Below are 14,991 nucleotides of genomic sequence, written 5' to 3' on the forward strand. Positions count from 1 at the left end.
GTAGCCATGGACAACGGTGATCCACCAACATACAGCTTGCCATGGAAGGGAACACGCATGATTGGATGAAGACAATAGGAATGCAGAGGTTCAAAAGTAACAAAGCATCTCCAACGCTTATCTGAAATTCCCACCAATGAATTACATAAGTATCTTTATTTTAATTTGCGTTTTATTTATCTTTCAATTATCAAAACTCATAACCAATTGAATCCGCCTGACTAAGATTTACAGGATGACCATAGCTTGCTTCAAGCCGGCAATCTCCGTGGGATCGACCCTTACTCACGTAAGGTTTTATTACTTGGATGACCCAGTGCACTTGCTGGTTAGTTGTACCGGAGTTGTGAAAAGTGTGATCACAATTCCGTGCACCACCCTTTTCTCCCTGCTTTGATAGGGATGCAGTTTCCTTGTGCATTTCTTTTTCTATCATGTGAAAAAAAAAATTTCATGGTTATTACAAACAGGTAGGGTGACATAGGGTCTCCCTACCTGATTTTCTATCATGCTAGCATAGGCTTTAGCTTGGCAACAATGATTTTTGTTAAGGTTTTATAGATAACATTACAAAGAGCAATGGGACGGAATTGGGTTATAAATTCAGGACATTGGACCTTAGGTATGAGAGAGATGAGAGTTTGATTGATACCTTTTATATCGCTGGGTTGGTTCCACAAAAAATGGATGCAAGATGTGAATGAGTCTTTGATAAGATTCTAGTTTTCTTTAAAAGAATAAGCTGGGAATCCATCTTCCCCGGTGCCTTCAAAGAACCTATTCCGTTAAGCACCTTATAGGTTCAATGTTGGTAGGGGGATGTGAAAGCGCTAATCAGTGATGTTCTTCCATAGGGGGGTTAGGTTAGATCTATTTCTAAAGAGGCGTGGTTCTAGCACTCTTATTTATATAGATTATGGAATAATTCCATAGCTGCAGATTTGACTTCTTTAGCATCTTCGTACCAAGTTCCATCTCCCTTTCTTAACTTAACTATTCTATTTTTCCTTCGTCTCATGGCTATCTTGATATGGTAGAAATGAGTATTTCTATCGCCGTCTACTATCCATTGTTGTCTTGACTTTTGTAACCATAACAGCTCCTCTTGGTCTAAAACAGTCGCCAACTCTCCTGACAGTTCCTTTTCCAGATCATCTAAAAGGGGGCTGCGTCCATAGGAATGGACATTTTGTATTCTTGTAATGCTGTTAAGGATTCTTCTTTTTCTTTTGAAGAGGTTTCCAAACACATCATTGTTCCAATTTTGGAGTTTTTCGGTGATGTTCTTTATAGCCATGGGAAGAGGAAAGTCTTGCTTCCAAGCTGAATTAAGAAAATCTTTGAAAGAAGGGTGAGTTCTCCACATAATTTCAAATCTAAAAAGCTTATCTCCCAAATCCAATCTCTCCAGCTTTAGTCGGACCAAGAAAGGGTGATGGTCAGAATTCACCCTGAGTAAGACTTCAACTCTAGCATCCCCAAAATTCCTCCTCCAATCTGTATTCGCAAGTGCTCTATCTATTCTTTTAAAGACTCTTTCTATACCCTCACGCTGAGCACCTTTCCACGTGAATTTGGACCCCACATATCCTAAGTCCACCAAATTACATTTATTCACCCAATTTTGAAATCTTCGACAAGCATTTGTATCAACCCGAGCTCCCTCTTTTTTTTCATACTCATAATCTATGTCATTAAAATCACCCACCAACATCCAAGGTCTTCCCATGTTTTGAGCCAAATTAAATAACTTCTCTCGCAGGTCTTTTCTTAGAGTTTCTTGTGGACAAGCATAGACTGCAATTAAACTCAATTAACTCCATATGAACAAATTGATAATAAGACTCCTTTACATTAATCGTAAGGGAATCATTATTCCAAAGCACCTAAATTCCTCCATTGAAACCTACAGCTTCTTCCCGATAAGAAACTCTAAAACCCATGTCTCTAACTACCTCCTTAGCTTTGCTTCCACTACACCGAGTTTCATACAGCAACACTATAGAAGGTTTTTTCTGTCTGATAATTTCTTTAAGGGTGCGAATTGAAGCTTGATTCGCAATTTCTCTAATATTCCAGGATAAAATAATCATAATAACACTAGAGGAGTAGAAAGAAAAGTGACCTCTATACATGAGTCCTGCTACAAAAGGTAGAGATAAACTAATTGCATTGCATCTCCTCTCCTTGTTGGAGAGTTTCTTCCATCTGCATGTCAGCATTTTGCTTTTCAACCTATTTCTCTTCTATTCTCTCCACTTCTCTCATAGCCTCCGAGAGAGCATCTAGATCTAAGATTCAATTTCTGTTTGCTTCAGATTAGGAGGTTCCTCCATTTGAGAAGGTGATAATGGTGTTTCATTAATAACCTTTGTTGGGAGTAGGCTATTTGGGGTTTGGTCCTTCCAATTCTCTTGGAAGTAGGTTTTTGGTTGGGATAAGCTAGTAGTGTTGATTGTTGTGGATATGGGCTTGGATCCAAGTGAAGCATTCATGTTAGAGGAAGGGGATGAAATTAGAAATGGGCTAAGAGTAGGTATATTTTGGTTACTGTTGCTGGTTGTATTTTTTTTCTCTATAAATTGGGCTTTTTGGGTTGCAGAGTTGTTGTTCTGGGTTTTTGGGCTCAAAATGGGTTTGGTTATATTGCGGGTATCAGCATAGTAGGTCGCATTAGAAATTCCTTGAGTAGTACGCTCCTTTTTGCCTAGGTCATATTCCTTCTGGATTAGTTGATCTCCTTTCGTTGGAACATTCTCATTCTCTACCTCTTCATTTTGCAGTACATCGAATATAGTATTCCCTCTACTAACCTGTCCTTTTCCTCCACCATTCCCCCTACTACTTGAACTCTCTCTTGCTTTCACATTTTTTCAGCCATGTGTAGGGCATTGAATCAACATCCACGGCCCAAAGACTACTGTTGTTTCAGAAATTACCTCTTTATCCTTGTTATTTTTTTGTTGGACCACATTGCACCTTTCTTTTACCTTTTGCATTGGTTCAATAGCTACTGCATTACCTGATTCATGGCTACCTGATCTTTTTTCTTCTCTGGACAGTTCTCATTTTCATGTCCCACTCTTCTACACTCGAAGCAGACTTGGTGTAGCCTCTCATACTCAATAGTATGATTAATTTCATTGACTTGGTATTGCGACACTAAGGGCTTGTCTAAATCAATTTCCACACAAATTCTCGCAAACTTTCCTCTTGAGATTTCTGCTGTATTAAGCTCAATTTTCAACGTTCTTCCAACTATGTTGCTAATTTTTTCCAAAATAGTTCTGTTGTAATATTCAATAGCCAATCCTGGAAGACGAACCCAAGCTACTATTCTATCTATCGTAGCATTCTTTAGATCAAAATCTGGTTTCCATAGTCTTATTGTAAGATAATGATCTAAAATTTTCCAAGGACTTTTTGTGAGCGTGAAATCCAGGTCTTTAGAGTTGAAAAACCTTTCCAGAAAAAAAATAAGAGTCCAGATTGATGACTTCTAAACTTCCTCTTTTTTCCCACACTATTTCAAGCCTTCTCTTCATAGCTTGCAAAAAGATTCTTCTTCCCATAAGCTTGACAAGGAGGGAATCCCACCATTCCTTTCTAATTTCTCTTTTAATGATTTCACCAATAACCAAGTTGCAGATACCATTGGGTAGCTTTTTTATGACCATTTTCTCATTATCTTCACTTTCCTCTTGGTCTGGAGCGTATTCCTCCTCAACATCCCTTCTTTCTAGAGCAGGGTCAGCTTGATCACTTCTGCCAGTTTTCACAATACTTGCAAAAGTTCTCCTACCGCATTCTTTCTCTCGGCCGTCTGTTCCCATACTTACCACTGCTTCTATGTTGACTCCTTCAACTCCTGTATCCATCACTACTTCATCTTCAATCATCCATTCCTCAACCCTCGGCAGAATGGCTATTTCTCCAGAGAACTCTCCACCTTCTCCAGTCTGTTTCACTTTCTTTCTTTTTCTTATTTTTTTAGTATATCCATTGAATGGGCTTTTTTAGCATCAATCATATTGTGAAGCATAGCAATGCATTTTAACAATAAGTTTGTGCACACAAGGTTTTGTTTAATAGTCATTATGTATGTCTTGTAACAAATGTATTTTGGTTTAAGATTTGGTTAGGACAAGCAGTGAATAAAATTCTTAGTATTGTGTGTGTGAATATGAGGTAAGTAAATTTGTATACCTAATATTAAAAATTCTCTAATCCATTTAACTAATAGAAACATTCATTTCGAAATCTTTTAATATAATGATGCAATTATATTTACAATGACTAATTTTTGTTTGGTTATTTTTTGATGTTATAACATAGCAAAATAGAATGAAAAAAAAAAATTTTGCTCGGACCTTATGATTAGATTATATTATATACAATAATTCTCTATTTACAAAAATATTTCAATAAAAAAAGAGAATTGCTGGTTCAATTTTCCACTTTAATGACAGAAAAAAAAAAGATTGATCAAATTCTACATACTTAGTTGATATTAAATAAAAAGTATCTAATGAATTATGAATTTAATATATCTATTTAACAAAAGGATGGAAATTTTATCTAACTTGTAACTAGTAATTGGTAATTAGATTGTATCACCCAACCTTTATTTTTTTTGAGTAAATGGTCAAATTTATCCCTAAAAGATCACTCATTTTTTAAATTGGTCTCCGAAATTTTTTTTATCAAATTTGTATTTTAAATATTTTAAATTAATCGCATTAGTCCTTCAACAAGTTTTTTTATTGACAGCGTCAAAATTTGTTAATATGGCATGTTAAGTGATACTACAACACATACATAGGAGTCTTAATTAACTATTAACATGATAAGTTTATGAAATTAGATCAAATCAAAATCTAATTGAAGGAAGAGCTTGAGGCATTGGAATCTCTTAATTTGGAGTTTATTTGATCTAATTTCATAAACTTATCATGCTAACGGTCAATTAGAACTATTAGGTGTGTATTGTGGAGTCAATTAATATGTCACGTTAACAAACTTTGATGCCGTTAGCAATGAAAGTGATGGTAGCACTAAAATGACTAATTTAAAATCTTTGAAAGACGAATTTGATTAAAAAAAAATTTGAAAAACTAATTTAGAAAATGAGTGATCTTTCAGAGACTAATTTGACCATTTACTCATATTTTTTCTATATTCTTTATCCTTAAGATTTAATAAGTATCTCAAATAAACACGAGACATTAGGGTCAACACTATAGGAAACCGTGGCAATAAAACAAAGTTTGGAAAGTGGGACGAAAATGAATAGTACGAATGGTAAAATATGGTATATTCAATGCACATGGATTATTCTAACATCGCTTGAAATCAATGGAGAAAGAATTGAAAGAAGACTAATATGAATGATCACCAAGTCAAAAAAGTTAGTCTCATGGTGTGGAGCACACCCAAGAAAAATCTTCGAAAATGAGATTAAATTGTGGGTGGTTGCAATTATGCCTCCCAAACCCAATAAGCACGAAAAAGTGGGTGACATAGTTGATGACACGAATTGCAGAAAAAAAGTGCTCAAAGTAAGGAAATGCTCTACCTTCGCTTGAACCAATAAAAAGCTTTGAACAATGATCATATCCTTGCTCTTTTATCCATTCATAAAATATAGTAAATACTTTCTTTCATTTATAAGGCATAATTCTATATAGTACCTTTTCTTTTTTTTAAAAAAAAAAAAAGATCTACCTTGTTGCATTCTTAGTCACTGAATTTGCATACCCATAATTTGATAGGAAAGAAAGAAAAAAAGAAAAAGGGTATTGAATCACTTCAATTAATCAAAATGCTTTGCCATTTCAATTAGCAAGAAAAAGTAGTTGAAAGAATGGACTTCATTAAAATTTGGACAATAACAACAAAAGCATATATAATAATCAATAAATCATGTGATGTTGCATTTACATTGACCATTGATCAAGTCAGAAAAAGAAAGAGTCTCCATATAATTCAGGAACCGCTACTAGTGCTTGTAATAAGATGGTACCTTTTCTTTTAATTAACACTCGAGATTAAGATTGAGATTGAGAACATGCACAAACAGCGACTACCACCAAGAATTGACTATTACATGTGTAAATAGGTTTGCAATTTGAAAAAAAAAAAAAAGAAAAGAAAAAAAGAGGGGTTGTTAATGTGTTGTGTATAAAAAAAAGTAGCATAAGAACGTGGGAAGCAGTTGATATCAGTGTTGACTACAAGAGTTGAAAGAGTGAACGCTGATATTGAAAGATTCACGTAGATACTCACTCACACTAGACAGACAATAATGTTTTTCAAGTTATTCAACTTTGTTTATGTATTTATTTATTCTTTTATTTAATTTCGCGGGGTGTATAATTGGAGTGTGATAGAATTGTTTACATGTTAATGCTTATGCTAAAGGAAGAAATAATGCTACTGAACAATAATGACTCAGTTTCAAGAAAATGGTGGGTGGCGGCAAATGAATTTTAGAGATTGATTTGGTCAAATCACATTAGAAAGTGGGAAAGCACCATCAAGACAATTAAATGCAATAATTTTTTTAAAAAAATAAAGACTGTAAATATAAAAGACCTCATGAGAGGAATAAAACATTGAGCCATCATGGAATCAAGTCTAGGAATATTGATTGAAAAATTATTTAAAAAGAAATGAAAACTCTAACTTCAAATATATAAACCAAAATTGTAGAAAATTCTTTATTGGCATGGGGCATCTTTCCAAATCAATGAATCATTATTAATTGGAGGTTGGTTAAATTTCATAATTGATGATAACTATTCAAGCTCATTATTAATTGGTCATTATAAAACAAAGCAAAACACTTTTTCTCCAACTTACATGGTTATATATATATATATATATATATATATATCACATGCACTACAGCTCCGAGTTCCCTTCTCTAAGCACCGATGATTCTGATAAACTTGGATGCTCAATGTAAAATTGCAAGCACAAAGGGTCGCTGCTCATTGACCTGATAGGAGTTATAAAAAGGGGCTGCTCCCACTGCTTAGTGTCGGTTGGGATCCAGAAGTTAGCTTCCTTGCTTGTGCCTGTCTCCGGAAGCAATTGGAAGTTGCCTGTGATCTCCCACCTGCAATCTGTTTAGAGATGAAAGTGTATGAGACCTCGAATTCAGTTTTAGCATGACAGAACAGAATTCAACACATGGTTTACAAATGTATCAAACCATTTCTAACAATTAAGCTTAATCTTCTAAGATGAGGTTAGTTACATGAATCAAACAATAGTATAATGCACTTGTCATGATATCACTTCTTCCAAAAGCTTAAGCTAGTAGAAGACATATAAATGGTTATATATATAACTCGCCTCCTCAGGCAAGAACTTTTTTCTGGATTTCCGTGAATTTTGTTTATAAAAATTCATTTTTTTCATTTTCATAAGATAACTTAATTTAAATCAGATTTAATTTTAATAAATTAGATCAGATTTGATTTAAATTTAAAATTCCTAAAAATATGATAACCAATTTAAATCAGATTTAATCTTATTAAATTATATCAAATTTGATTTAAATTTAAAACTCCTAAAGACTACGAAACAAATCAAGTTTTTAACAAATTTTAACAATAAATTAAATTAAAATATAGACAAAAATAAATTTGAAATTAAATACTCATTTTGTGACTTCCACTGAACTTTAAAAGTACTAGTGGATTTTTTGGTGTCTTGAGTTAGCCTAATGAGCCTTGTCTTTTCTCTCTTAGTTAGCAATTGATGCATCTCCTCATGTATGAGTGCTGCAAATTTTCCAAAGTTCTCATTGAGCTTCTTTGCACGTACCCTAGTGATGGAGCCTTTTGAAAGTGTGAAATCTCCATTGTGCCCTTTCACCTTACGATGCTCAGATTATCCTCCCGCACGTGTATCATTCCCTCCTTCCTCAAAAAGATTCAAGGTATCCATATCAAAAGAAGAAAGATCAGAAACATTGAAATGACGGAGACATTATACTCATCTAATAGATCAATTTTATAGACATTATCGTTGATTCTCTCAAGCACTTGGAATGGGCCATCTCCTCCTCTAGCATCAAGTTTAGACTTCCTTTGAGTAGGAACCTCTCATTCCTCAAATGAACCCAAATCCAATCTTCTGGTTCAAAGACTATGCTTTCGACCCTTTTTAACCCTTTCAGTCGTGACCTTATTCTTCTTTTCAATCATTTTACAAGCATACTCATGTATTGTTTTAACCTTCTCAGCCTTGTTTGCTCTATCTAAACTAACAAGATCACTCAAAGGTAAAAGCATTAAATCCAAAACAGTTAAAGAGTTAAAACCATATACAAGTTCAAACCGCAAAAAACCAGTAGAAGAATGAATTGTTTTATTCACCACAAACTCAATAAAAGGTGAACAATCATTCCAAGTTTTTAAATTCTTACGAACAAGATGCAATAAGGTCCCTAATGTTCTATTCACCACTTTAGTATAATAATTTTGTTCCAAACATAACCTACAATACTTTCCAAAAATGACTTAAGAATTTTACATAACGATCAGAGATAATAGCTTGAAAACGTCATGAAAGTACAACCTCTTTAGAAAATAGATCAGCAATATTTGTTACATCATCAGTTTTATGACTGAGCTATTTTACCAAACCTGTCTACTACAACAAAAATACTATCTCTACCTTTCTTAGTTTTAAGCAAACCAAGAACAAATTCATAGATATATCAACTTATGAAATTATAGAAATAGATAACAGGGTTTAGTACAAAATTTTTCAACATCTCTACGCATGTGTAGCTAATAAAAATGTTCAGATAACATATCCAACGTTTTATATACACCAAAATGACCCATCAAACCCCTACTATGTGATTCCAGAACAAATAAATCCTTTATGGAATAAGTAGGCACACAAATCCTAACACCTCGAAAAAGAAAACCATTATGCTTAGAGAATTTGTTATGTGCACCATCCTCAAAATCAGTTGCACACAATTCCTTCATACACTCAAAACCTAACAACTTAGAAGTAAGGGTAGTGATTAAGGAACACCTCCTAGATAATGCATCCACATCCACATTCTCTTTACCTTGCTTATAGCCAATCACATATGAAAAAGATTCAAGGAATTCTACTCATTTTGCATGTCTTTTGTTCAACTTTTCTTAGTCCTTCAAGTGTTTTAAAGATTTATGGTCAGAATGCACCTCAAATTCCTTAGAAAGCAGATAATGTTGCCACACCTCCAACACTCGCACCAAGGCATACAACTTCTTATCATAAGTTGAGTAGTTGAGACGAGCTACATTCAACTTCTCATTGAAATAAATGGACTCACTTTTCCTACATCAAAACAGCACATATACCAATTTCGGAAGTATCGCATTCTATTTCAAAAGTCTTAAGAAAATCTGGTAACCCAATAATGAATGCAGAACACAACAAATCTTTCAAAGTGTTAGAAGCAAGTTCTTATTCTTATTCCCATCTAAAACCTACATCTTTTGTTAATAATTTTAGTTAATGAACACAAGAACAAGAAATTGTTTTTAACACTTTGAAAGATTTGTTGTGTTCTGCACCAATTCTTGTGTTATTGAATTTTTTTAAGACTTTTGAAATAGAATGTGATGCTTTCGGGATGGGCCTGTTTTGATGTAGTAGGAAAAGCGAGCCATAGCTTATTTCAGCGAAACATTGAATGGAGCTCGTCTCAACTACTCAACTTATAATAAGGAGCTGTATACCTTGGTGCGAGCGTTGGAAGTTTGGCAACATTATCTGCTGCCTAAGGAATTTGTGATGCATATTGACCATGAATCCTTAAAACACTTGAAGGGTCAAGAAAACTGAACAAAAGACATGCCAAGTGGGTATAATTTCTTGAATTTTTTTCTTAATCACTATCCTTACTTCTAAGTTGTTACATTTTAAGTGTATGAAGGAATTGTATGCAACTGATCCTGATTTTGCCGGCTATATATGATGTATGTGAGAATGGTGCATATAACAAATTATACAAGCATGATGGTTTTCTTTTTCGAGGTGATAGAATTTGTGTGCTTACTTGTTCCATAAGGGACTTACTTATTCTGGAATCACATAGTGGAGGTTTGATGGGTCATTTTGGTGTGTATAAAACTTGAGATGTATTATTTTAACATTTACTGGCTACACATGCGTAGAGATGTTGAAAAATTTTGTGCTAAATTGCATTGCATGTAAACAAGCTTAATCTAAGTTACAGCCACATAGTTTGTATACCCATTTACCCATTCCTGTACATCTGTGGGTTAATATATTCATGGATTTTGTTCTTGATTTACCTAGAACTAGAAATGATAGAAATACTATTTTTATTGTGGTATATAGATTTAGTAAAATGACCCATTTCATTGCATGTCATAAAACTGATAATGCAACAAACATTGTTGATCTGATCTTTAGAGATGTATGCATACATGGCATTTCCCAAAGTATTGTTTTTGATCGTGATGTAAAATTCTTAAGTCACTTTTGAAAAGTGTTAGTAGAGTAAGTTGGGAACAAAATTATTATATGCTACTACTCGTCAACCTCAGACTGATGGTCAAACTGAAGTAGTAAATAAGTGTGGTTGTTGGTAAGAATTTGAAAATTTGGAAAAATTGTTTATCTTATATTGAGTTTGTTTAAAATAAGATAATTCATTCTTCTACTGGTTTTTCGCCCTTTGAACTTGTATATGTTAACCCTCTAGTTTTGGATTTAATATGTTTTTCTTTAAGTGATCTTATTAGCTTAGAAGGAGCAAGCAAGGCTAAGAATGTTAAAACAATACATGAGAAGGCTCGTGACATGATTGAAAGGAAGAACAAGGCCACTGCTAAAAGAGTAAATAAGGGTCGAAAGCATATAGTCTTTAAATCAGAATATTGGATTTGGGTTCATTTGAGTAAGGAGAGATTTTTACTCAAAGAAAGTCTAAACTTGATGCTAGAGGAGATGACCCATTCCATGTGCTTGAGAGATTCCACGATAATGCCTATAAGGTTCATCTACTAGATGAGTATAATGTCTCCGCCATTTTCAATGTTTTTTATCTTTCTCCTTTTGATATGGATACAGATTTGAGAACGAATCTTTTTGAAGGAGGGAATGATACATGCGGGGGAGGAAAATTCAAGCATCCTAAGGCAAAAGGACAGAATGGAGATTTCACACTTCCAAAAAGCTCCATCACTAGGGCACGTGCAAAGAAACTCAAGGAGAGCTTTGGGAAGTTGGCAGTACTCATACATGAAAAGATGCATCAATTGCTAACCAAGGGAGACATGACAAGGTTTATTCGGCTAAGTCACGACAATGAGAAACGCACTAGTACTTTTCAAGTTTAGTGGAAGTCAAAAAATTAGTATTTACTTTCGAATTTATTAGGTCTCTATTTTAGTTTGATTTGTTGCTAAGATTTATCAAAAGATTTTACTTGATTTTGATTTGTTTAGTAGTATCTTTAGGTGTTTTAAAATGAAATTAAATCTGATTTAATCTAATAAGATCAAATCTGATTTAAATTGGTTACCATATTTTTAGGAATTTAAATTTAAATCAAATTTGATCTAATCCAATAAAATAAAATTTGATTTAAATTAAGTTATCTTTCAACTTTTACCAATTGATCTAGGTTGTCAATGACAAGTTCTTTAAAAGTCAAGGTCTAGTAAGAAATCCTTTCCGGTAACCTAGGTTGCTAAAAATAGGGTTTTTAGAAATCTAGTAGAAAAACCTTTATCTATTTTTTTTGTGTTTCCGTTGTGCCTTTTCTTATCGTTCATCCATCTTTTCTTATTCCTTTCAATTTTGTCTGTATATTCTTATCAGTTAACAAGGATCAAAGTCTAGATTTTTAGATCGTAGAAGTTCTGATACTAAGTTATGATACCATTTTTTTCAAAAATTTAAACGGATAAGAAGAGACATATGAATGATTATATATCTAACATTCCTAAAAACAACTGTGTTTAACCCAATTATATTCAAATCGCTCTTAATAATATCTTCTAAAATTTTCTTGGGTATCTCCCTACCTTGCCTACTGGACTATTGTCCATCTGATCCACTCTTGACTCCTAATTGATGGCTTTGTAGGCCTTATTCAAATATGACCATTAGATTTGATTCAAAAATACAAATCTATATGAACCACAAAACATGAGGTATGTCAATGTGGACATGCATTTTTTCATACATACAAGAGGGAGAGGGATTATCATGGATTTATACCAAAAGAGCACAGGAAAAAAACTATGAAACTAGAAAGAGATACTTTGCACGATACTGAAATTCACCTGGAGGAAGCTTCTTAGTAAGCGATTCCGAGACTGACAGCTTGGCAAGGAATGATCTAAGAGAGATCTGAAGGTCCACCCCTTCCACGGATGAACCATACGACTGGTTCACTGTGAGCTTGAATATGAATTTCTCCAATGGAACATTGTCAGTGTTGAAAAAAACAACAGCTACTCTATCTACCATGCCCTAACAAATGTAGGGATGAGTGAAAATCAACCAGGTTTCCGTAAGAAAGCAATTGGAAAAGAAAGTTGGATTATTTAAGCATTCTGCAATCAAATATTTCTTAGAAGAATAACAAGTAAATATTTGATGGATGGTAAATTCGAGAGATTTTGTGCATTGAGGAGTGGCTTTATTCTAAGCATACATTGAATTATCCTGGCTTTATTCGAACATACTAGAAACTAACACGGGAATCACTACCTAACCAATAGAACATAAAGAGATAACATTCTAAGCATAATAAGTGGCTTTATAGGTGACAATTATAGGTGACATAACTATATAAGCATTGCACTCAGTTCTAATAGATAACTTCCTTGAGCTGTTTCATACTAGCACACAAGCATATAAATTGCAGGTAAAGAAAAGAGCAAAGATTTAGAATAAGTATAATTAGGTACAAGATAAAGCCTACAGCATCAAAACATAACTTTTAAGTTGGTTAGTTATGAACAAAATTTTAGCACAAAATTCTATAAAAACTCTAAAATAATAATTGCCTAGAAACCAAAATGTCCTTACTTTACATTCTACCAACATCAAATTCAAAGGATTTTATCATAATATATATAAAAGTACTTTCTACCAAGAGAGGTGAACTATATGTATCAAATGAAGCCCATGAAGCCACTTTTAGAATTTTAGTTATACTCTTTTTAGTTCTTACTGGTGCTTCTATAGGTCCTCTCATCACATTCACTTCCTCGTATAGTATATTCATTCATGCATTCCAAAATCCTAACCTGTACAACATTGAGCTTATTACACTGTTGGCCTTTCATACATTCAATTCCATACAAGATCTTAGGTCCTATAGCTGTATAGCAAAATTTTTCCTGAACTTAAGATGACTTTCCTATATCATTCATTAATAACACTCGAATCATCTTCTATTTCATCCAACAGAGTACTATTGTTTTTCCCCTTTAAGTAGATATCATAGACAAGACACTCACTGAAATCACCTTGCTGTCAAGATTGATAAGTATGTAGAGATGAGATCAGATCCAAATATAAATCTTAAAAATTTCGCAGATGCTAGTCTTAGTTGCACTCCGACTCTACTTATAGATTTTATTCAATACAAAAGAAACGATCAAACCTGCTAATTGGTATGCCTAAAAATCATCCTTACTTTATACTTACCATGTACATTGAATTATCCTTGAATATTGTATAATTACAACCTACTCCATTGTGAGTAAAATTTTGAATTAGGAGGATCTATAGGAATACTTCTAGGAGGCAGGCTATATCATCACAATGTTACAATGCCATTGCTTAACAATAGGTAAAACTACGATATATACCCCATTTCATGTTAATTCTGAAATCCACATGACAATCCAAGGATCCTATATCAGCTCATTTAATATCAAAGCAAGAAAATCAACAACAATCCTTACAAGGCTGAGTAAAACTTCAAAGAATTAGAACAGAAACTCCCAAAAAGAAGAAACCCTAACCTTTTGTAAAAAGGGAAGAAGCCCTGAGACAGTAGCATGTATGTAATATCTAAGTTGAGGGTGGCGTGCTCTTTGAACCACCACATTCATATACCTTCTCCTCTCAAATGCACCTTTTCCAACATCAAATAATAATAATAATAATAATAATAATAATAATAATAATAATAATAATAATAATAAGAAGAAGAAGAAGAAGAAAAGAAAGGGCATGGAAGAGGGAGAATCCAAAGAAGGAAGCAAGAAACCAGAAGGATAAACGCCTTTAAGAAACACAACAGCGGTAATAGCCACCTCCAAGAATTCAACCAAAACAGAAGCTGCTTGCCCTGCAAATTTTTCATAAACACAACTTCACCAATCACCATGTTACGCACAACTTAAAATAAAAATTGAAAATTTCCAAAACCTTGTGGAGTTTCGTTCTCTTTGCGCTGCATAATCACTAATGCTATTCAACTACACATTTGGACTAATAACAAATCAGAGAGATGGTAAGGGCTTATTTTAAACCTTAAATTTCAAATCTGTTTCGAAAAAATGGGCCATGAAATTATCAAGGGTATAAAAATGGGATCGGACATTAAATCACTTTAATTACTGATTTAAAAATGTTATAAAAATGTGTTTGTTTGGATATTATTATTTAGACAAAAAAATATTTTTTTATTTTTTAGTGTGTTTAATAAATTTTTTATAAAAATAAAAATACTAAAAAAATAAAAAAATATTTTTTAAAAGATTGTAATTTATATTTTTTAAAAGATTTTTTTTTAAAAAAAGAATTTTTTCATGTAATAAATAAACAAAAAATATTTTTATATTGTTATACTCAAACATAATTGATAGATAAAAAAATCTTTTTACATGAGATATCCAAACATAAAATTACTTTTACTTTTCCATAAGATCTTCTAAAAATAGATAATTCGAAAAAAGATCTTTTATTAGAAGTTCACCC

At 33.1% G+C, this 14,991-nt stretch overlaps 1 protein-coding gene across 2 annotated transcripts; it reads right to left on the reverse strand.

The window, feature by feature from the left end:
* Positions 1-6,865: 6,865 nt before the first annotated feature.
* LOC107458669 (DNA polymerase zeta processivity subunit) lies at positions 6,866-14,569 on the reverse strand. 2 transcript variants are annotated; one of them, XM_052252237.1, is made up of 5 exons: positions 14,440-14,569; positions 14,279-14,359; positions 14,031-14,143; positions 12,336-12,453; positions 6,866-7,127 (listed from the first exon to the last, which is right to left on the reverse strand). In XM_052252237.1, exons 1-5 carry the CDS (start codon positions 14,468-14,470, stop codon positions 6,904-6,906), a joined length of 567 nt encoding a protein of 188 aa, XP_052108197.1. In that variant the 5' UTR covers positions 14,471-14,569; the 3' UTR covers positions 6,866-6,903. The 2 variants fall into 2 exon arrangements, with proteins under 2 accessions (XP_052108197.1, XP_015932374.1); XM_016076888.3 differs by having other exon boundaries at positions 12,336-12,525.
* Positions 14,570-14,991: the final 422 nt, after the last annotated feature.

Source organism: Arachis duranensis, chromosome 7 (assembly GCF_000817695.3).
Source record: "Arachis duranensis cultivar V14167 chromosome 7, aradu.V14167.gnm2.J7QH, whole genome shotgun sequence".
NCBI lineage: Eukaryota > Viridiplantae > Streptophyta > Magnoliopsida > Fabales > Fabaceae > Arachis > Arachis duranensis.